General features: G+C 36.1%; 1 protein-coding gene across 5 annotated transcripts in view; it reads left to right on the top strand.

The window, feature by feature from the left end:
• The window catches only part of ROBO1 (roundabout guidance receptor 1), a 443,607-nt gene that overhangs the window by 301,046 nt on the left and 119,745 nt on the right, over window positions 1-22,816 (top strand). For all 5 annotated transcript variants that reach the window (XM_043893137.1, XM_043893140.1, XM_043893138.1 and 2 more), the window contains exon 3: window positions 601-758. In XM_043893137.1, coding sequence (XP_043749072.1) covers window positions 601-758 — 158 coding nt within the window. The remainder of the gene's footprint in view (window positions 1-600; window positions 759-22,816) is intronic.

Genomic DNA, 22,816 nt, shown 5'->3' with positions numbered 1-22,816 from the left:
TGCCCCTCACTTACTCAGTGATAATGGAAAAACACACAGTATTTTGAATTTAATAATTTTGCAAATATGTCTAAAGTATTTATAATGGGCATATTTAAATTGTAGTGATTAGATACTCTAATACACTAGTTTGCAATATCTTTAAAATACCTCAATCAGATCCATGTTGGAAGTATATTTTACTTTAATATTTTTGCTTGCATGTATATGTATTCATTTAATAATAGAAAGCATCACCCCAATGTGTCATGTAAGTAAAAGGAGGGTTCAATTATATTCATTAGTACATGGATGAGAAAATGTGGGCAGTAGGCAGAGAAGAAATGCAAGTAAGAGATAAGCCAGATGCTGTCAGGGCACTAGGCAGCAGAAAACACTTGCCCACTGGCCTATGAAGAATATCAAATTATCCCCATTGTGTGTGTAAGGTCAGATATCATTATTAAACTGCATACGTCTGTAAGTAGATATAGATTTTCCAAGATGTATTGAGATAGCTGTTAGTAGTCGTTTACTGTAATAAATATCTCCTTTGTGAAGTTCAGAGATAAGGGCTGTATATATCACCATTGACTGTAATGATTTAATCTTGTTCTACAGTACTACGGGATGACTTCAGACAAAACCCTTCCGATGTCATGGTGGCCGTGGGAGAGCCTGCCGTGATGGAATGCCAGCCCCCACGAGGCCATCCCGAACCCACCATTTCATGGAAGAAAGATGGCTCTCCACTGGATGATAAAGATGAAAGAATAACTGTGAGTATTTAATTCAGCAGTGGGGAACATTTATAAATCTAACTGTATGGATCTCCAACAAAGAAAGAGAGAAAAACGTGGATTCTTTTAAACACAGGACTGCAACAGTGCTCATTTTTAATTCTTCTTTAAAAGAAATGTTTTCATTCTCCCTGTATTGACATAAATATAAAAGGAATATGCATGTTGTTTAGTTTGCTACTCAGTAAAATAAAACTATGATTTCAGTATCTGAGAGTTAACACTTTTATGTATGACATAATTATTTTAGTAACTCTGGGCATATCCCATTTCTAGATGTTATAGCAAAAAATTATAAATAGAATTCAGAAATACAGTATAATTTCCAGAAAGCTTCTTAAGTCACTTCAGAATTTTTATCTTTCTCCTTTTTAAATTGCTTTTGTGTTCTAGAGTTTGATGTCATTTCTGAAAAGTAAAATCTTATTCTGAATGATGGTTAATGATGGATTGACTTCATTGCAAAATAAAGTAATGTGACCAGATTATTGGATTTTGAATTTCTGCTGTAATATGAGTAGAGAGTAAGCTATCTATAATAAGTAATGATGCTTTTTTTCCCTTATTAACAGCAATTCTATGAGACTTCTTTGCTTTTTCTGTCTTACAAGGAATTGACCAAAGTACCTAAGTAACGGAACTCGCATTGATTGTATGATTGTACAGTATTCTCATTTACTGTTTTTTTGTTTTGTTTTGTTTTGTTCATGTTGGTGTTGTTCAGTTGCTCAGTCATGTCTGATTCTTTGCAACCCCATGGACTGCAGCATGCAAGGCTTCCCAGTCCTTCACCATCTCTGGGAGCTTGTTCACCCTCATGTCCATTGAGTCAGTGATGCCATCCAACCATCTCATCCTCTGTCCTCTGTCGTCCCCTTCTCCTCCTGCCCTCAATCTTTCCCAGCATCAGGGTCTTTTCTAATGAGTCAGCTCTTTGCATAAGGTGGCCAAAGTATTGGAGCTTCAGCTTCATCATCAGCCCTTCTAATGAATCCTCAGGATTGATTTCCTTTTGGATTGACTGGTTTTATCTCCTTGTGAATTTATGCACCAAGATTTAAAGTTTCCCAGGAGAATGTATGTGTAAAGCAAAGGTTTTCGCTAATGTTGAAGAAAAAAGTTATAATAATCATAATCCTAATAAATGCTTGTACTGTTTCTGAACAACTAGTTAGCAGATCAGTATGAAAATTAAGTAGTTGAAAAAAGAGAGAGAGAGAAGTTGTGGTGGACAGGGATTTAGAGACCTTATATATAGTAAAGCAAACATTTTTTTTCTGCACTGATCTGAATTAGCTTGAGCTTCTCAAATGATTTTTTTTAATTTTAGGAATTAGTGTGAGAAGGACCTAGCTCTACCTTTATGAGATGCTGAAAAACCATATAGCAAAGTGGCTTCTGATGTCTCATATACGGAAACACTGTTTTGGGGAAAAAGAATCAAGAGCACAGGGGAATAGAGTTTAGGGCCAAATGCTCCTTTTGTTAATGATAACAGATTCCTTTTAGACTTATGCAAAATTAATATAATTTTTCCCTTTAAAAATATATTTTAAGTCATTTGATGATTCTTATCTGTAATTTCCATTTCCCTCCCTAATAATACAAACTCCTTAACATCATTATTATCCATCTCCTCCTCAGCTGTTTCCTGATTACCTGTTTGTGTTTAATACAAATTAATGATAAATTTCTCAGCATTGGAGATGCAGCATTAACAGGATTCTGGCAATGCCCTTCTGAAGCTATATTCTGTGATTAATTATACAGGGAGAACCATAATAGATAGTATAACATGTAGTATATTAGACTATAATAAGTCCTATAAAAATAATGATGTGGTAAACAGATTAATTAGGATTGGGGTAGAATTTCAATTTTAAATATTAATAGAGGACAAGAAATGTTTCACATAAAGATGTGAAAAAGACTGAGGGAGGGATAAAGAGAGAGGGCTCAGACAAAATAGTAAGTTCAAAGACCCTAAGTCAAGATGTACCTCTAACATTCAAAACAAAAGGCAGAACAGTCATTGTGGGTGGAGCAGAATGAGCAAAGGGAGATTTGTAGGCGATGGCATCACGGATGACAACTAGTCATGAAAAGGAACGGAATAGCAAAATGGTTGCCGCTGTTGTTCAGTTGCTTAGTTGTGTCCGACTCTTTGCGACCCATGAATTGCAGGATGCCAGGCTTCTCTTTGGCCCCCACTCCAGTACTCTTGCCTGGAAAATCCCATGGACGGAGGAGCCTGGTAGGCTGCAGTCCATCGGGTCGCTAAGAGTCGGACATGACTGAGCGACTTCACTTTCACTTTTCACTTTCACACATTGGAGAAGGAAATGGCAACCCACTCCAGTGTTCTTGCCTGGAGAATCCCAGGGACGGGGGAGCCTGGTGGGCTGCCATCTATGGGGTCGCACAGAGTCGGACACGACTGAAGTGACTTAGCAGCAGCAGTAGCAGGCTTGTCTGTCCATCACTGTCTCCCTAAGTTTGTTCAAACTCATGTCTATTTAGTCAGTGCTGCCATCCAACCATCTCATTTTCTGTCCCGCACTTCTCCTCTTGCCCTCAATTTTTCCCAGCATCAGGGTTTTTTTTCAGTAAGTCAGCTCTTCACATCAGGGAGCTAAACTATTGGAGCTTCAGCTTTAGCATCAGTCCTTCCAATGAATATTCAGGATCGATTTCCTTTAGGATTGACTGGCTGGATCTCCTTGCAGTCCAAGGGATTCTCAAGAGTCTTCTCCAGCATTATAGTTTGAAAGCATCAGTTCTTCGGCACTCAGCCTTCTTTATGGTCTAACTCTCATATCCATATGTGACTACTGGAAAAACCATACCTTTAGCTATATGAAGCTTTGTCAACAAAGCAATATCTCTGCTTTTTAATACACTGTCTAGCTTTGTCATAGCTATTCTTCCAAGTAACAAGTATCTTTTAATTTCTCAGTTGCAGTCACCATCCACATTGATTTTGGAGCCCAAGAAAATGAAATATAATGCTATTTCCACATTTTCCCCAGCTATTTGCCATGAAGTGATAGGACCGGATGCCGTGATCTTAGTTTTTTAATGTTGAGTTTTAAGCCAGCTTTTTCATTCTTCTGTTTTCACCTTCCATCAAGAGCCTCTTTCTGCCAGTAAAGTGGTATCATCTTCATAGCCGAGGTTGTTATGTCTCCCTGCAATCTTGATTCCAGCTTGTGATTCATCCAGCCTGGCGTTTTGTATGATGTACTCTGCATAGAAGTTAAATAACCTGGGTGACAATATACATCCTTGATGTACTCCTTTCCCAATTTGGAGCCAGTCCATTGTTCCATGTCCAGTTCTAACTATTGCTTCTTGTCCTGCATGTAGGTTTCTCAGGAGGCAGGTAAGGGACCTAGAGATTGTCATACTGAGTGAAATTAAGTCAGACAGAGATGGACAAATAATCATATACTATTGCTTATATGTGGGATCTAAAAAAAAAGGTACAAATGAACTTATTTACAAAACAGAGATAGAGTTACAAGTGTAGAAACAAAACTTATGGTTATGAGTGAGAGAAGGCAGGGAGGGAGAAGCTGGGAGATTGGGGTTGACATATACACACTACTATATACAGAATAGATAACTAATATGGACCCAAAGTATAGCACTGGGAAGTCTACTCTATGCTCTGCAATGGCCTATATGGGAAAAGAGTCTTAAAAAGAGTGACTGTGTGTGTATGTGTAACTGGTGCACTGTACTGTACTGCAGAAGCTAACATAGCATTATGAAGCATCTGTCCTCCAATAAAAATTAAGAAAAAAAAGAAAAAGCTAAGCAGACTGTCTGGGACCTTGTAGACCTTGTAAATAGTTTCACTTCCCCTCAGAACAAGGTGTGAAGCATCAGAGACTTCTCAGAAGCATCCTCCACTCACTGGACTACACAGTAAGGAATGGTAGCGGCTGAGAACAGTGGGAGCTTTTTCAGTAATCTCTCTTAGGAGGTAGTTGGAGAGAAAAGGTTATGTTCTGGATCTGCTGTGAAGTAATTGCCAATGGAATTTGCTAAAAGATTGGATGTGGCTTGTGAGAAAAAGAAAAGGATTATCTTAGGCCATTGGTCTGAGCAACTGAAAAGGTCAAGATGCCATTGCCAGAGATGCCATTAATTGTAGAAAGAGGAGATTTGAAACGGGAAGTATCAGGAGCTCAGTTTTAGACATTGTGATTTTGAAATTTGTATTAGATATCCAAGTATAAACGTCAGATGGGCAGTTGGAAACATGAGTCAGATCATCAGAGTTGAGGTTGAGGTTGGAGAAAAATTTGAGCTGTGGTAGACAAAACAAGTACTCATTACCAGGCAGTTCTCCCCTCTTTCTGGGCAGAACAAAGGTTCTGCTTCCCAGTTTCCTTGCTATGGGGCAAACCCATTTGGCTGGTTCAGCTTCATGAGCTAAGAGTGAAAATTAAAGATGTTAAATACTAGTGAGTGAGCCTCCAACACTCTTTCTCTTTACCATGTGGCAACCAAGCTCATGTGTTTGGGTGAACTCCGGGAGTTGGTGATGGACAGGGAGGCCTGGCGTGCTGCGGTTCATGGGGTTGCAAAGAGTCAGACACGATTGAGCAATTGAACTGAACTGAACTGAACCAAGGAAGACACGTGTTCCAGGATACCCAAAGAGCCTGGGTGCCTGAGTTAGGTGTAGCAGAACTTTCCACCCCACACTCCTGCCTTCCCCTGGTGGTCATGTAGAAAGAAGGAGAAATAAGTTTTTGTTGTAGTAAATCACGAAGAATTTCTTAGCAGAGACTCATTAGCCTATCTTAATGAACATGGGCGTCATCAGCTTGTACATATTACTTAAAAAACAGGAGACTGAAATCACAAAGGGAGTGATTATACATAGAAAGGAAAAGAGATTCAGTGTTTAGCTCTCAGGGAAAAGAGGCAGAAAGAGCAGTGGGGACTGAAAGGAAGCAGTCAGTCAGTAAGAAAAGAAAACCAGAAGGGTGGCCAACTGAAGATGGTACTTTAAGGAGGTTGCAGTGACTGAGTCAGTTGCAGCCTGTAGATCAGGTAATATAAGGATTGAGAACTGACCCTTGGAATTGACAACTTGGTGGTCATTTTTGACCTTGACAATAGCAGTTTCAATTTAACAGTGGGATTAAAACTCACTGAACTGGTTCAAAAGAAATTGGAAAGATTGAAATCAGGCACATTAGAATTGTATAGACAATTCTTTCTGTGTTTTATCTAATAAAATAGTTAAAACATAAAGGTGTTGTAGCCTCACATTTTGAAAGTCTTAGTTAATCTTAAAGGTTTTGTTTTGTGTGTATGCATATATATGTATCTATGCATTTTTGTGTGGCAAAAAAGGTGTAAAACTGCTACGGTAAATTTTATTTTTTAAAACATTCTTGGAACTTCCTTTTACATATTAAACTAGAAGAAATGTTGTGGTTTATGCCAAAGTGCTTTATTATAGAATTTTCATTTATGTTTTACTGTCTAGAAGATGCTATCCTGTAAACAAAGGGCACCAATGCCTCCACACATTAGTGGACACAGATGTACAGAACAGACTTTTGGACTCTGTGGGAGAAGGCAAGGGTGGGATGTTTCGAGAGAACAGCACGTATATTATCTATAGTGAAACAGATCACCAGCCCAGGTGGGATGCATGAGACAAGTGCTCGGGCCTGGTGCACTGGGAAGACCCAGAGGAATCGGGTGGAGAGGGAGGTGGGAGGGAGGATCGGGATGGGGAATACATGTAACTCCATGGCTGATTCATGTCAATGTATGACAAAACCCACTGCAATGTTGTGAAATAATTAACCTCCAACTAATAAAAATAAATGAAAAAAATAAAATAAAATCAGTATAAGAGCCACCTCCTGTCAGGAATCAGACACTTTAAAGTTGAAATAACCTATGACTATGAAGCAATGCCAAGATGTTAATGTAAAAATAATTTTAAAATCATTTAAATGCTGCCAACATGATGATGCACAATATTGTTCCATATGCCAGGAAGTTGTAACATTTTGAAACTTTTACTGTTTCTAAGACCATCTGTGTGTTTTGTGTAAATTATGACTGTTAAACTGATAAAACACTGGAGGTAAAAAAGCACATTTATACATGCAGGGAAATGATAGATGAAAAATCGGCAGTTTGTATACAAAATTACTGCTCTTATTTAGATCATAATTGTTTTTGTTGGATTTTCTTCCCTTAGGCAAACTAAAATTGAGTAATTAAAACAAAAACTTAAAACAGAAACATAATGCCTGATGTTAATTCTTTTTTTTTTTCAAGAATGCAAAGTAAATTCTTAAGAGATGTTGGTTATTAGATATTTTATGTGGTTCTTCTTTCCTCAGCTTTGTTCTTGAATGATTGTTTTCATTTCTATTGTCAAAGTACTTTGCCAAATGTGTTGAGTACAGACAAACAGGAGATTAAAGCACATATTATCTTTATGAAAGGCATATGAAGATTGCATGGTTATTGCTACAGTTTTGGTTATAGGAATTTCTAGAGTTCTTTAATGTGGTGGCTTTCTTTGTTGAAAATTTAAAGTACAACGCTCCCAGCTGTAGGAACAAAGCCACACCCTACAAAAAAGGAAAATATGTAATTGAATTGTAACTGCACCTGCATTTTTTGATGTTCTAAGTCATTTCTTTTTACCCTGACCAGTATTCCAAGCCAAATTTTAGATCTCTGATGATTATAAACCAGGAATATATAAAAAGCATGTTCTTATTTTCCTACCTGAGAGGAGAATCTTTTAGAACTTTTTTGGCATGTATTTCTTAGAATAATCTGAAAGAGGCATTAGATGGTTTTTTTTCTCTAGTGTTCTTTCTTGTCTTCCCCCACCCAAACCTGAGTATTTATGTTGAGAATGAGAAATAGAAGGGAAGGCAGGATTAAATAGATTTACTCCATATATCTGACACTTAAGACATAACCATTATTATTAATAAATGAATTTTTCCCCTGGAAATGAATTAGAGGACCTAAGACTTTTTTTTTTTTTTTTTTTTTGCTGTAGAACATTTAGATATACTTTATAAAAACTGATATATTGCTTTTATCTCACTGTGTTTTGGAAATATTGTACTTAAATTCAAGATTTTTAAAAAGTTGTTTATGTATTTTTGGTTCTGTGGGTTCTTCATTGCTGCATGGGCTTTTCACTAGTTGCAGTGAGTGGCGATTACTATGTGTTGTGGTGTGCAGACCTCTCATTCCGGTGGCTTCTCTTGTTTCCAAGCTTGGGCTCCAGGGTGCGCAGACTTGGGTAGTTGCAGGGAGTGGGCTCAGTAATTGCGGCATCCCGGCTCTAGAGCACACCTCAGCAGCTCTGGTGCACAGGCTTAGCGGCTCCTCAGCATGTGGGATCCTCCCGGATCAGGAATCAAACTCGTGTCTCCTGCATGAGCATGAGGATTCTTAATCACCGATCCAGCAGGGAAGCCCCTCAAGATTATTTTGTATGACCGGAAAACTGAGAATGTTTAATAAGATTGGGGAAAACAATACCATATATGGAGGGAAAAAAAAATCTGTGTTCAAGTAAAAAAACTAAAATTGCCCTTGAATTAAAGAAAAAGATAAATACAGTTGAAAGTACATACCACAAATAAATTCCTAGACTACAAAAGGGCAAAACTGTGTGTAAACATTGTCAATTACAGAATTATGTTGCTGACACGTAGACCCAAAAAGGCCAAGAAAAAATTGTTAGCATGATCTTGAGCTTCTGAACGGAGTGAATCATCATTGGTAAAAAGAGAATAGAAACTCACTAGTGCCAAAATATTGTGAAATGGTACTAAGCTTATTTAAAAATGTGCCATTTATTTTGAATTTGTAGACCTGGGGTAATTTTAATATTGCTACCTTAGTAAAAAGTTAAGTATGTTAAAATCATGCTAGTTTTGGGAGAGTCACACAATTGTTCAATGTCTGTGGCATGTTTCCCATATCTTTTTATTGGTTCTCTACAAAATAAACATTCTCTTGATGGTAGCTACAGGTATGGCAGGCATAATGTCAGAAGGAACTAGCCCATCTCTCATAGAAGATATAAATAAAATGTATTTAATTCATTTATAAGCGTAAAAACAAATGAATTATAAGTTAAATGATTTACGGTTTTCAGTAGTACCTGCTGTTGTTTAGTCACTAAGTCATGTCCCACTCTTTTGCGACCCCATGGACTGTAGCCTGCCAGGCTCCTCTGTCCATGGGATTCCTCAGGCAAGAATACTGGTGTGAGCTGCCATTTCCTCCTCCAGGGGATCTTCCTGACCCACAGATTCAACCTGAGTTGCCTGAATTGCAGGTGAATTCTTTACTGCTGAGCCACCAGAAAAGCCCCACAGTGGTTGTTGTTTAGTATCCCAGTTGTGGCCAACTCTTTGCGAGCCCATGGACTGCAGCATACCAAGCATCTGTCTCCCTCACCATCTCCTGAAGCTTGCCCAAGGTCATGTCCATCACATCAGTGATGCAGTAATACCTCTGTGTGTGTGTGTGTTAGTCGCTCAGTCATGTCTGACTTTGAGATCCCATGGACTGTAGCCCACCAGGCTCCTCTGTCCATGGAATTCTCCAGGCAGGAGTGCTAGAGTGGGTTGCCATTTCCTTCTCCAGGTGATCTTCCTGACTCAGGGATTGAACCCGGGTCTCCTGCATTGCAGGCAGATTCTTTACCATCTGAGCTGAAGGGAAGTCCCTGATCATTGGTTATTGTGAGGACACCAACAGTTAACTACTCTACCATAGGAAGAACAGTAGCTAATGTATGTTAAGCACTACCATGTACAGATTGTGTATTATCTCATTTAATCCCCTTTGAAACTCAGTGAATAAGCTATGTTCTTTTCATTACGTTACACTTACACCTGCCAATCATGTCTTAATGGAGACGAGGAGAAAGCTAATGCTAGTGATAATGATGATGAGGAGGAGGATATTGACATTAAACACTCAATGCCGCACTCACTATGTGCCAGGCTCCATTCTAAGCGCTTTATATATATATATTGACCGTTTTATCCTCACAGCAGGCCTGTCACATAAATACTAAAATTTCACTCATGCAGTGGTTAACTCCAAACTGGCTGTGGAGACATCTGCCTTTTGTTTACTGACAGCATTTTCTAAAGGTTCCACAGATTTTGCCACATATATAAGGACTCTGAGAATTTGCTTTTAGTGCAAATTTCAACTCAGAATCGCAGCAACTCTTAGTCTTCACTGTGAAATATTGTCTTTGAGTTTGTAAGGGTCTGGAGAGATTAGTTCACACAGTGGAGGTTATAGTAGTTTTGAAACTAAACTAGGTACATTTGAGAATTAGTCCATGTTATGTCCAATAATAACAACTGTAATATAACAAAGATCTATAAAATTTGAAGTTTGGTACGTTCACGAAAGATGACCTATAAATGGCCAAATTCAGTCAAATGTGTTCAACTAGCCAGTTATAGTTTAACCAAGAGTTCAAATAAACTAAAACCATATATTCTGGACAGTAGAGGTCTTTCCTCAAAAGATATTAGGAGATTTTCTAAAGAGGATGGTAAATGACTCTTCACCATTTGGCATTTAAGGAAAGGAGGATTTATATTAAAAGAGAATGAGTCAGAGGATGATTTAACTGACTATATAGTCAATTGTGCAATTTGTGGGTTAGCTAGATTATAATTTCATGAGCTGTACACACATCAAAAGTTATTAAGCAATTATAAGAAATTAAATTATAAGAAAAATTAAGCAATTATAAGAAATTAAATGAATGGGAAATTAAATAAAAATATTGATGTAGTAGCTTGGCAATTTTATATAAATACAATAAAATGTTGTAAAAGCTAAATAGTAACAATACAGTGTAGATGGTAAACATCATCCTGGACTCATTTCTGAAATTCCAGATAATTTTCTTTCAAATAACCTTTTACTGTCATTTACCCAGAATTATGTCATTTTAGTATTTAAAAGAAGAGTTTAAAAGAGTTTCGTGTTTGAAACTTTTAACTTTTAAGTTAAAATTTAGAGGTGACTAATACATATTGTTTCCATCTTCTTTGTTTGTGGCTTTGTGACATAGCTTTTTAAATGACTTGTCTTATTTTTTGAGATAAGCTGTGTCTTGAGTTTTAATTTTTTCCTACCTGTCCTCAAAGCAGCCTGCTGCAAATATGTTATATGTCTTACAAATTTTTTGTTACTTAGTTGAAAAAATAAATTACAAAGAAATGCTTTCATTGTTACTTATTCTTATGGGAGCCATAGTCCAGAAACCATTTTATTATCAATTTCATCTACTTATCACATCCCTGTATTAAGATCTTATTCATTCTTCTTTGAAAAACGTGGGGAAAATTTCAGTGTCTGTATGTTTTAGCATGAAGAGCAAGGACATTTAGTGGCCTTTTCTTAAGGTTTTAACTTAGATAAGATGACTAACCATCCTGGTTTGCAGGGACCTGACCTAGTGTTAGCATTGAAAATCCCAGTCCCAGGAAAAGAACCTTTAGTTATTAGAAAACTGAGACAGTTGGTCACGCTATAGACTGTTTAAAGTAATTGACTTAGATATGAATGAGAAAACACACCAATACAGGGTATCAGTAAAATGTGGTTTAAATAGAAGAGTTGTATCTGAATCATTTCTTTCATAAGCAAGTTAAAGCTTTGAAAATCATGAGTGAAGTTCGGAGAAGAATTCAGTTATACATAAAAGATGATTTAGCACCTCCCATTCCCCGTGCTAAGAGGTACAATTGTTAGAATGCAATATGTCATCAGTTCTTTTTCCAGTCCTTCTCTGCTTCCTGTGTGTCTTTGTAGGCTTCTTTGATTTCCCTTGTTGGTGTGATATTTTGGTAAAAAGCAGCTGACTCACATCCCATCCAGATCCCCAGGGTCCTCCAGACCCTTCATAAATTTGGCATTCAGCCCTCCCCTTGCCAATTGCTTCCTTTCCCCCCAATTCCCACATGTCTCCCTCCTAAGCCATCTGCTCCTCCTCCCTTCCTTCGATCAGCGCTTTCCTCTGGTCTTCCAGCTTCTTTCATTGTTCAGTGTCTGTTGCTTCCTTTTCCCCTCTATTCCCCGACAGGAAATCAACGTGCTTTATGCAGTTGATGTCATAGAGCCCCTTTTCCCTGAGAAGTTAAATTTGTGTTCCTGCAAAGTAAATAGGTCATTCTGTTGTGTGAAGGTCAAAGGAAACCGGTGTATAGAACCAGAATTTTTTTTCCTGTCTTACATAGTTATGCACATTATATATTTCATCTTTAAGAATAAATTTTTATTCATGATTTAACTATAAGTTAATCAGTATGAATCTATTATATGAATCATGGGACCAAAGAAATGAGTTAAAAAGTAAACTTATGTCCTCTCCTACTTAATTTTCAAAGTTAATCACTGGAATCCAGTGTATTAATAAAAGTCAATATAGTTTTATATAAGACATGTAATACATTCAGGTTTTAAAACTTATACACTTGCTTTTATAGACATTTGATCTCTGTAAATTTCATTGTTTCCATCTGTGACATAATACCTATATTAGTTTACAGTGTCCTTGTGGGAAATCAGTGAAAAAATATCTATGTCATTTTAAATGGTGACACACTCTTTATGGATTAGTAATCAGTATTCTGGTTTTCATTATTGTTAGTATATCTGCTTGACCTCTGGATATATTCAGCAATCAAAAACTGGGTGGAAAAAATCAGGAACTGTTTATGCCATAGCAATTTCAACTTTTCCAAATAAACAAGAAGACCTTGTATATATGTATATATGAAACAGATTCGGCATTTGTCCATCTAATTTTCTGTTTATATTGATTTACAACTGTGAGAAAATAAATTTCTACAGAATCAGCATGAGTACTTAGTACGGGTGAATATTATCAGTAAGTAATTTTTCAGACTAATACTGGTATTAAGAAACTAATTTGAATCTTTGTTCATCCTTATTGTGAAATGCAATAACCAATGGGGGACTCGACAAGAGAATTAAGTCCTAATGCCCTCAGGCATCCACTCGGTGTAATGAATAGACTTTTCTCTTGTGCATCAAGAACAGTTCTAGTTATGTTCACTTCTCAGGGGAATTGAGAAATGCTGTGATTCAGATGAAGTGCACTGGTTGAGAACCGCTGGTTTATCATCCCAAGAAGCATCTTGAGACTTTCCAGAAACTTGTAATTCTATTTAAATATTTACACATACACTCCTCATGTTTGGATGCTGAAACTAGAAAAATGAAAGCCAACATCTTAGAACTACCTGTGAAGCTCAAGTACTCTTTTGAAAGGATTTTAATAAACAGAAGGCTCTCTCAGTTTCAGCACACAAATCAGTTTAGATGCAATATAATTATAAATGTAATCCCAATGGGTATTTATTTGATCATTGCTCTAGATTTTCATTATTTGTGTGTTAGATGTGCGTTGACTTCCCTGGTGGCTCAGACGGTAAAAGCGTCTGCCTATAATGCGGGAGACCTGGGTTTGATCCCTGGGTCAGGAAGATCCCCCTGGAGAAGGAAATGGCAACCCACTCCCGTACTCTTGCCTGGAAAATCCCATGGACTGATGGAGGAGCCTGGTAGGCTACAGTCCATGGGGTCACAAAGAGTCGGACACGACTGGGTGACTTCACTTCACTTGTGCATTTAACAGCTTAGATCCTAAGAGCCAGCAGTACCAAATTATGAAAGTCTTTGCCTATCCTGTTCCCTCTGTCTGCCTACACCCTCTTTAGCTAACTCACTCGTTTCAAGTTTGAACTTAAAGTTGAGTTCTAAGAGGAGCCTAGTGCAAAACCCTACCCTGCACTTCTACACTGAATTTATCTTCCTATTATCAGTTCCCTTTCCTTTAGATAACCATTTTGCTTTTAGTCTGTTGCAAATCATTACTTACATATTACTTATCTAGTATACAGAAGACATATAAGGGCCAGCTATATTTCCTCTGTCTTATAGTTAGAGCCCAGTACATATTTCTTTAGACATTAAATAAATGAAATATAAATCAGAACAATGTCTTCTAGCATACACAGAACTGAAAAATTGCTAATTTGAACATACTTGACTTTATTTCCATATGCACCTGTATATTTATTTTCTTACTCTCTTATAAACTGGAAAGGAAGTATCATCCATATCATTTCTTTTTTCTAAAACATCTTTTCTTCTTTGGCTTATTAGTAGGATAAGGAAGAGATGTTACACAGGTTAATTATGTGAGTAAATATACTTCTGTGTGGCTTACAAATATGCATAGAATCTTAAGAGATGGAGCTGACAAGAGATTGTAAATGGTCAAATCCCTTCATTTTTAAGCAAGAAAAGGAAGACACGGAGTTGATTTGCCCCGGGTCATATCATGAGTCAGCTGTAATAGGGAGAAATCTCGATGCCTGTTTTGTTTTTGCCATGACAAACTACACCTGATCACCCCTTCTCAAAGAAACACTTATATTTAAGATGTTTCCTAACAAAAGAAATCCACAGGTAAAGTGTTCATTTCATAAAATTTTGCTATTTATTTTGTGTCCTAAATTCAATATTTCCAATCATAGAAAGTATTATTTTCAATATTTTCCCTTATTATTTTCAATTATTTATCCATTGGGTACAGACATGACCTTGTGTCACTTTGATGAATAATGCTCCACACATTTTTGCTGTATCAAGTATGCTTTTAAGAACATATCTAAATTAATCTTAAGTGATTATCTTAAGTTGCCTCAGGATTTCATCCAAAACAATAAAAATAAACTACAGCAATTTAAATACTAAGTTAACTTTTACTTATAGCCATTTGGGGGAAGTCTGAAGCTCCTTTTTGAAACTGCATTAATTAGTAGACCTTGGTCACATCCTTTACTTGGTACAAATACTAAGCTAATAATAGCTTCCCTATTTAGTAAGTTTATAATGAGAATCTAACCAGAGTGGTGAGAGTATTTTGAAGAATCATAGTAACAGCCTCATTGTAAATGTTATTTTCAATAGTCCTCTCTTGATTTCCAGTTAATGTTTGCTCCTCTTTGATATCGATAACTTGGAGACAGGAGAGACCAGAGACTTTTAAGTTCAGAATGAAAAAGAACCCTTTTGTATTATTTAGAGGACAAAATAAAACAAACAACCCCCAAAAAACCAACACTGATAAAACTGGCATATCCTGTTTTCGATCAGTTTTTTTAAGTGTACATAAAATATGTCTCCTTCCATATGACATATACTCTTGGGGCCTCTGTAATTTATAGTCTACATGCCCATTTTTGTCTGGGTCCCTTAGGACATCTAGTTGTAATTCCTAATAAAATCCTTGTAAGTCCATATAAAATGACTCAAGTGTCAGAGAGGGGGTGCAAGTATGTTTGGATGCAGAGATAAAGTAGCAGAGGCTAAAGAGTGCCAGATGGAATATTTTCTAGTTTAATAAATAATGTTTGGTGACATCAGGAAACAAAATACTAGAGCACTTTTAAGTTTCTTCTAAGAAGTATAATGAACTTTCACATGAGTAAAATTCTAACATGTGAAAAATCAGAATACTCTTGAACAGTTTTGGTATTGTACAACGTTGATTTGTGTTCATGTTGACTGTCACTACTCTTTCAAATCTCTCAAAATGTTTCTGGCCTTCTGAAGTTTTTTTCCAGATATGTTTTCTCCAAAACAGTTTTCAATATTTTTCCCGAAAGCTAGTCTCAGCCAAATATTAGTTTCAGGAGTGCCTGGCACCTTCGATATGGAACTCAGCCGAGTCCTAAAATTCACTGGGCCAAAACCTGATGTGGATATACACAGCCTCTCAGCATCCAGGATCCTTCAGTCAGAGATGTTCCAGAAGGCAGAAAACCTCTCAGAAGTATGAGTGGTTAGCTAAGAAAAAGTTAGAGCTCTTAATTCAAAGTAATTATCAATGGAGTACACTGCCCAAAGTATTGTAATTGCAAAATAAACACACGTGGTTAGAGACGGAGCTCATAATAGCAATTTCCGATTAGCGAGATACCCTGAGAGAGTTGATTTAAAATGTTTTTGTCCCTTTGTTTGTGCCTGATAATGTATGCTCATTCAAGAAACTGGGTTTCTTCACATTCCAATCACTCTGATATACTTGATCAGGCCATTATAGTCTTCCAAATAGCCAAGGACTAGTGGCATTTTACTACTGTCTGGGAGCACTTTGTTTAATTATAGGTTAAAGTAGTTTGCCAAATTAAAGGTACAATCTTTTTGTGGTTTCAAGGATGGTGTTCCAACCAGTTTATTTTATTTTCGATGTTCTATTAATCATGGATGAAATGTTTCTCTAGAAATGCAGTTTTAAAATTTATCTTAAAACCTTGCTTATAAATCTTGCCTATAATTTGGAAAATATTTAAATAATATAAGAATACTTTTTGTAAATTCTCTATTTTTTAAAAGTTGACTTTTCTAAATGCTTGTCATTGTAGTGTTTGCTCATGATGACCCAGACATAATTTTCTGTTTACCACAGGAAGAATGAGTTGTAATCTTTAAAAAACAAAATAGTAAATTGAAAAATGCATTTGAGTATACAGCATTCTCCCCTTAAAACATGGTTCAAACTGCAGAAATCACATAAATTATTTTTAGCCTTTATATTTAAAATTATTTTTAATCTGAGCAAAGGGATTGGGATTTTCATTACCTGTAATTGGCTAAAATTGGTTTTATCTATTTCTCCATCTTGTTCATATTGTTACTTGTAAAGATGCTCTCTCAAAAAATGAGGCTGATATCTAATTTAATGCTGATTCTGCCTTTCTTTTGTTTAAAGGTGAGTTGCTTTAAAAGTACTAATACTCTATTAGTAACATCTGACCACTTCAAGTTTTATCTCCTTAAGCCTGAAGAATTTGATAATATGATAAATCATACACTTGTAAAATAATCCAGTATGCATTAAGAAAATTACTAGCAGATGGCACAGGTTTTCTCTTCCTAAATCTTACAAATCTAGGTGATCACGAAGCTTTAAAGGCAGATCACACTAGAAAAAGGCTCATGTTTAAGTCACCTTTAAGAGCATCATCTTGTATAGGAAAATTTCAAAAGCAGTTGAACTCAATCTGTATAATACTAGTTGAAAATAATGGAACTCTGTCTCCTTGAGTGGATAAAGTGTAATTTGCTAAGGAATCCATTATTTCTTATGTCTTTGCCTTTTAGCATTCATGATGTCACTCTTCTCTCACCTAGATACATCATATCACCATATTGCATTATGCATCATGCTTATAAAAGATCATGTCAGATTTTCTCATCTTTATTAGGAAAACTTATACATATCCTGTTCAAATTTTAAATATGTCATAGTAATAAGTACATATTTACATGGGAAAAGAAGAGCCATCCCTCCCTAGAGGAACTTATGTAAGATATTTACCTAACTAGATTTCTCCTACAAAGAACAAATGCATATGTGAAATGTAAACAGGTCCGTCTTTTCCACTGGCAGCTAGGTGGATTAATGGCAATTAGTTTGACTATTCGGATCACTCAGGCTTAAATATGGAATGTAATGGAAGGAGGGCCATCAATCTAATGCTCTCAGGGAGGTCCACCAATAGCGCCTATTTCTTCCCCAAGCCATTGAGTCTCCCAATCTATATGAGACGTTGCTGATTTGTAGTTTGTGGCATGAGAAGCACAGAAAATAGGAGCTCTTGTTTTCTGTCCAAAAGTAAGAACACTAGGTAAACTTTACTTTGGATTTATGTAGAATGAACTCCAATCACTTGCTAAATGATCTGGAGCAAGTTTCTGATATGCTCTGAGCATTAGTTTTCTCATCCTTTAATAGAAAAATATATCTCACCTGTGAGACTGTTATAAAAATGAATGATGATGCATGCAACAATGCCATATACATAGCACATGTTGCTGCCTCATGGTTCTCATTAATCATGACAGTAATGATATTTCAGATTGTTGTTTAAATACAGTAGTACACTTATGAAATTTACCACAGATTCACTGATGTATTTTTCATGTGTTTGAGGAGAAGACTGCCAAAAGCATTTTACACTTAGGACATAACTTTCTTCAGGTTTTTCCAGTTGTTAAGTCGTTTAAAAACTCCTATTGAAATGTTAGCATCTTTAAATGTATGTATTACTTTGGTATGAGGTCATCAGAATTTGAGTTTTTCTCCATACAGCAACAGAAAAGAGTGTATTTCTAACAAATTCTCAAATATCAAGCCTTTCAATGAAGAGATGATGACCAAAATCAAAGAATTCTATGTATCCTACATCTCAGATCTTGAAAAAGCTGATAGTGTGCTTTCTTCATGGGAGTGGAGCAAGATTCTAGAGATACAGAAAACTCCTTGCCACTGTAGAATTTCTGTTTTATATAGAAGAGAAACGGTAAGCATAAGATAGAATTTTTTGTTTGTTTTTTGTTTCTTATTGGTTTTAATCTTATTCTTTCATTTTCCCACTGACTGATATCATAAACATCCGAACCTTGCCCACCTGAAAAATTCTGAATGCTGAAACCTCCTATTTAGGTTTGTATGGAAGAAACCTAGGATTCACGAATTCTGAATTTCAAATCAAAGTTCAAACATAATTTATAGCCCTAGGGTTGGGAGCAATCCAGAACACTGACATCCTTAACACTATTAATACCTTTTGCATGTATTTTCTGTTCAGAATGTTTTTGTCTTCACTGGGGAACTTTACTGTTTATGGTTGGAGAAAGACTGTTGCAAATGTATCATTCCAAATGGTGTTTGAAATACTCTTCAGGTAGACATTTTCAATTTTGTTTTTGCAGATAGCTATAGAAATATAAGGGACAGGATACACTTATTTTGATTTATTTATCCACAAGATGACAATTAGTTCTCTGGAAATAGTGAGAAGTACATGTGCATAATTATGAAGATTAATGTAAGCCACGAAAAAGAGTTCCTTTAAGCCCTAGCTCAGACCTTTCTCCCCAAGATTCTATTCTGTCCCTCACATGTGTAAATTATCCTACTTGCTTTCTCTTAGGTAGTATGTAGATACATTTTCATTTGTTTTACCATGTGCTGTGATGGAGAAGAGGGGGTTATCTATCATCCTTTATCTTATCATGTGTCTGTTACGAAATGAGGCACACATTTGCCAAATAAGTGAGCTAGGTTCCGGCATAGTCTTGTGATCAATAAAAGAGAGTGAAGCAACTGACCATATGGATATTGAATCTCTGACCCTGTCTGATGAGCTCTGACTCTGATTAATCAATTAAGCTTGTCACATGCAAGTCGCTTCTTGTTCTCTTGACTCTTTTAGATTAAAATACCACAGAACAGGGATGCGTGTTTATTTCAATTTATGGCTTATTTTAGGGATCTTAGTACTTGTATAGAATCTTAATAAACAGTATTAAATGTTAAATAAAAAGTATTAAATGCTTTTATTGCTTATTTATTTTTGCAGGTTACAACTTTATTTACATAAACAAGTCTCCTTACTTAATTTTTATACTTCATTTCTATAAAGTCATTGTGCATTTCCTGAATCCAAGAATCCCTTGCATCCTCAGCCTTGGTTTGGACTTTGTCTGCCATGGTTATATGTTTTCTTCATAATATAAGTGAATTTAAATTCCACAAGTAACAAAATAGTGTCTCTGGAAAAGGCATTATCTTAGCAAGGCATTTGGTGGTAGGGGAAATTCTCACACTGGACCAAAACTGTAGAAAAGAGTGAAGTGTAAGAACCCGTGGTGAGAAAAAAAAAAGGATTTACTGTTTGAAAAGTATTTTCAGCTGGTGGACATGTAACTCAAAAGAGCCAAGTGCTTAAAAATGAGCTTTTCTCCCCTCAAATATGATGAGCATTTGTCATCTTTATTTCTAGAATATAGTCATAATTCCTCCATAGATTTTTATTTCAGGCTATCCTAACAGTGACTGTATGTAAATTCAGAATTATAGCCAGATGGTTGGAAGAGGTGATAAAAAGCAATCCTGTTTTCGTAGGAAAGTGAAAATTGCCCATAAGACTTTGTTTTTACCTTTAAAACAGCAGGACATTGTTTCATGAGACCTGTGAAGGAACTAATACATTAACCTTAATGGCTGGGAACTAAATTAATTTCTCATATGCATGTAGAATACTACCATGGAATACGTAGAATTTTCAGAGGTAAAAATCAACTTAACTTACTTTGCGGGGATGGCTGGCACAGGCTGTTTTCTTCTCAAACCACTCTTTTTATATTGCCTCCTTTTTATAGGATTCACTTTTGGGTTCTGATCTTAATGACTTAGGAACCAGACACCTGGGGAATCAGCTAAAAGCCCTCACTGTTTCATCTGCTCTCCATTTCACCGGCAGTCAGCAGTTGTCTGCCCCTGGTTTGGAATACAATAAATTAGAGATGGCTTTCCCGGTTGACTGGTTCAATAAAATGGTGTCCGGGAGAAAATGACAAACCCAGGTCTTCATATTGACTTTGAACTACACTTAAGCAAGAAAAATAGGTGTCTTTTAAGAAGATAGGACTTCCTTTTTTTTTTTTTTTAATTATTATTCCTTGTTAAAATTAGGATTCATGGCAAGATCATCTGGTGATATAAACTAGATATACAGAAAGGTAATAATTTATATCTTCACACAGAAAATCATCCTCTCCCTTTAACTTAGCTATGTCTCTCTGCAGGGCAGCTCCCACTTGCCTGCAATTAGCAGTACAGCCCTTCCTGTCATAGTCTATAATCAAATTATCCTAGGTGTGCTTCTTTGGCATCAGACAGCCAACTACCAATTTATAAACTGCTATGAGGAAGAAATGAGAAGTTTAGGTGGAGAAATGAAAATCACAGGGAAACGCAGCTGCCATAGTCCTAGGCAGCAATCCTCCCAGGCCTGTGTTTTCAGCTGGCAGCTCCCCAAGCTGTGGAGAGGGCCACGTGCCCCCACTGGGATAATTGCTTTTTTCTGCATGAGTCTCTTGTTGCTTCTCTCTGATGATCGAGTGTGTTTAAGCTCTTGGCAGAAATCATGTTGGTTTTTAAATGGTATTGTAAAGTGGCCCAGCAAACAAATGAAATTGGATCATGTTCTCTTGTATGCATGGAGCCCAAGCAAATATGGAATGCCAACGGAGAGATCCTAATTGCCTGTTTTTCCTCTCAATTCCCCACCTAGGAGAACAGTTGAAAGACCTACAATAAGTTATGTTTTTTGTTTTTTTTTCCCCCCTTGTAACACTCTCCCTTTTAATGTCACCAGGTAAAATGTAGAATAGTCATTTGTTTTCAATTTGTCATTTTCATAATTTCTTTACAATGTGTATGTACTTACCCAGGCATCCTTTTGTTGTACAAGATGTTTTGTGTGTGAAAATCTCGTGAACGTCATTCCTATCATTAAATAGGCTATAAAGACCAAGGATGATTGGTAAGAAGGGACAAGCAAATGGATAAGTAACATTCAGATGAAAAAATTTCAGTGTGATGGAAATCTTACTAATTGTTTTTTTTATAATCTATACTGAGAAAATATTGTAAATAGGAGCATATAATTTATTTTTCTTAGTTTAACCCACCTATGTTGTACAGTCTCTCATTTTGTGTGAGGAGTCCATATTGAACTGGTCATGAGTACATGGCAGCTAGGTATAACAAACTTTGGATAACCAGCATGAAATCAGATTACATCTCATCGAGAAGCTTGAGTGGGAAGTATTTAAGACAGTGCATTTCTTCTTCCTTCTTCTCCTCCTTTTTCTCTATCTCTCTCTTCTCTCTTCTTTTATTAAAGGTCCGTGTGAACCAGAATGAAGCAGGAATAGAAAAGAGTTGAATTTTGGGGGGAAAATATACTGAGAGGCAATAGCCTTTATGAAAAGTAGAGAGGAAATAAACTTTATTAGCCAGGAAGAAGAACTGTGATTTGCCTAACCATGGTTTATTATTTTGTTTATTCATCTAAAATAAAACTTATGTTGGAGATTTTAATATGAAATCATGTTGTTATGGATACATGAAAATCACTTTTAAAAACATTATTTTGTGTGACAGATAAATAGAATACAGATAAATAGATACAGATAAATAGAATAAAGATTAAGTTCTTGAAGTTTCCGTCTATACTTAAGTATTGATGGTGATTTGAGTGGTAGATATAAATTATTTTAAATCAGTGTTTTTTGATAACTGAAGTTTTTCAAAAATGTAAATTTTGATCTACTTGCTAACTCCATTAAAATTTATGTTCCAAAAAGTGAAACAGCAAAACTATGAATATGTATATTAAAAAATATAAACTACCTATATTTGATATTAAACCATGATTAGTAAAAACATAAAATTATTTAATTCTCAGCATGGCTTTTTATTAAATGTTCTTATTGAACTGCTTACCTGAGAGTGTGAGTAAGAAATATTGCCAAATAAGAAAGACTGTATTCTTTTATAGTATGTAAGATCCAAATTATGTGAATTATCTTTTATTTGGTTATAACTTTTTAGATTGCTGTGGGACATGTATTTTATCAAACTCATTGCCTATCATATGTACAGTATAATTGCACTACCACCAGTGTTTCTCCTTCATTTAGAATGCAACCTTTGTTTTTTTTTTTTTTGTTTTTTTTGTTTTTTTTTTTGTTTGCTTTCTAATATTTTATTTCCTTTAATTATTTTAATCTTATATATTTATATCTTTCTCCTTATTTATATCTTACACATCTTTTTTTTTTTTTCAACTACAGAGGGCAGGTCTTTATTCCCAATCCCGATCCCCCCTCCCACCTCCCTCTCCACCCGATTCCTCTGGGTCTTCCCAGTGCACCAGGCCGGAGCACTTGTCTCATGCATCCCACCTGGGCTGGTGATCTGTTTCACCATAGATAGTATACATGCTGTTCTTTTGAAATATCCCACCCTCACATTCTCCCACAAAGTTCAAAAGTCTGTTCTGTATTTCTGTGTCTCTTTTTCTGTTTTG

This window comes from Cervus elaphus, chromosome 31 (genome assembly GCF_910594005.1).
Source record: "Cervus elaphus chromosome 31, mCerEla1.1, whole genome shotgun sequence".
In the NCBI taxonomy this organism is placed as follows: domain Eukaryota; kingdom Metazoa; phylum Chordata; class Mammalia; order Artiodactyla; family Cervidae; genus Cervus; species Cervus elaphus.
This window is presented reverse-complemented; position numbering and strand designations above follow the sequence as displayed.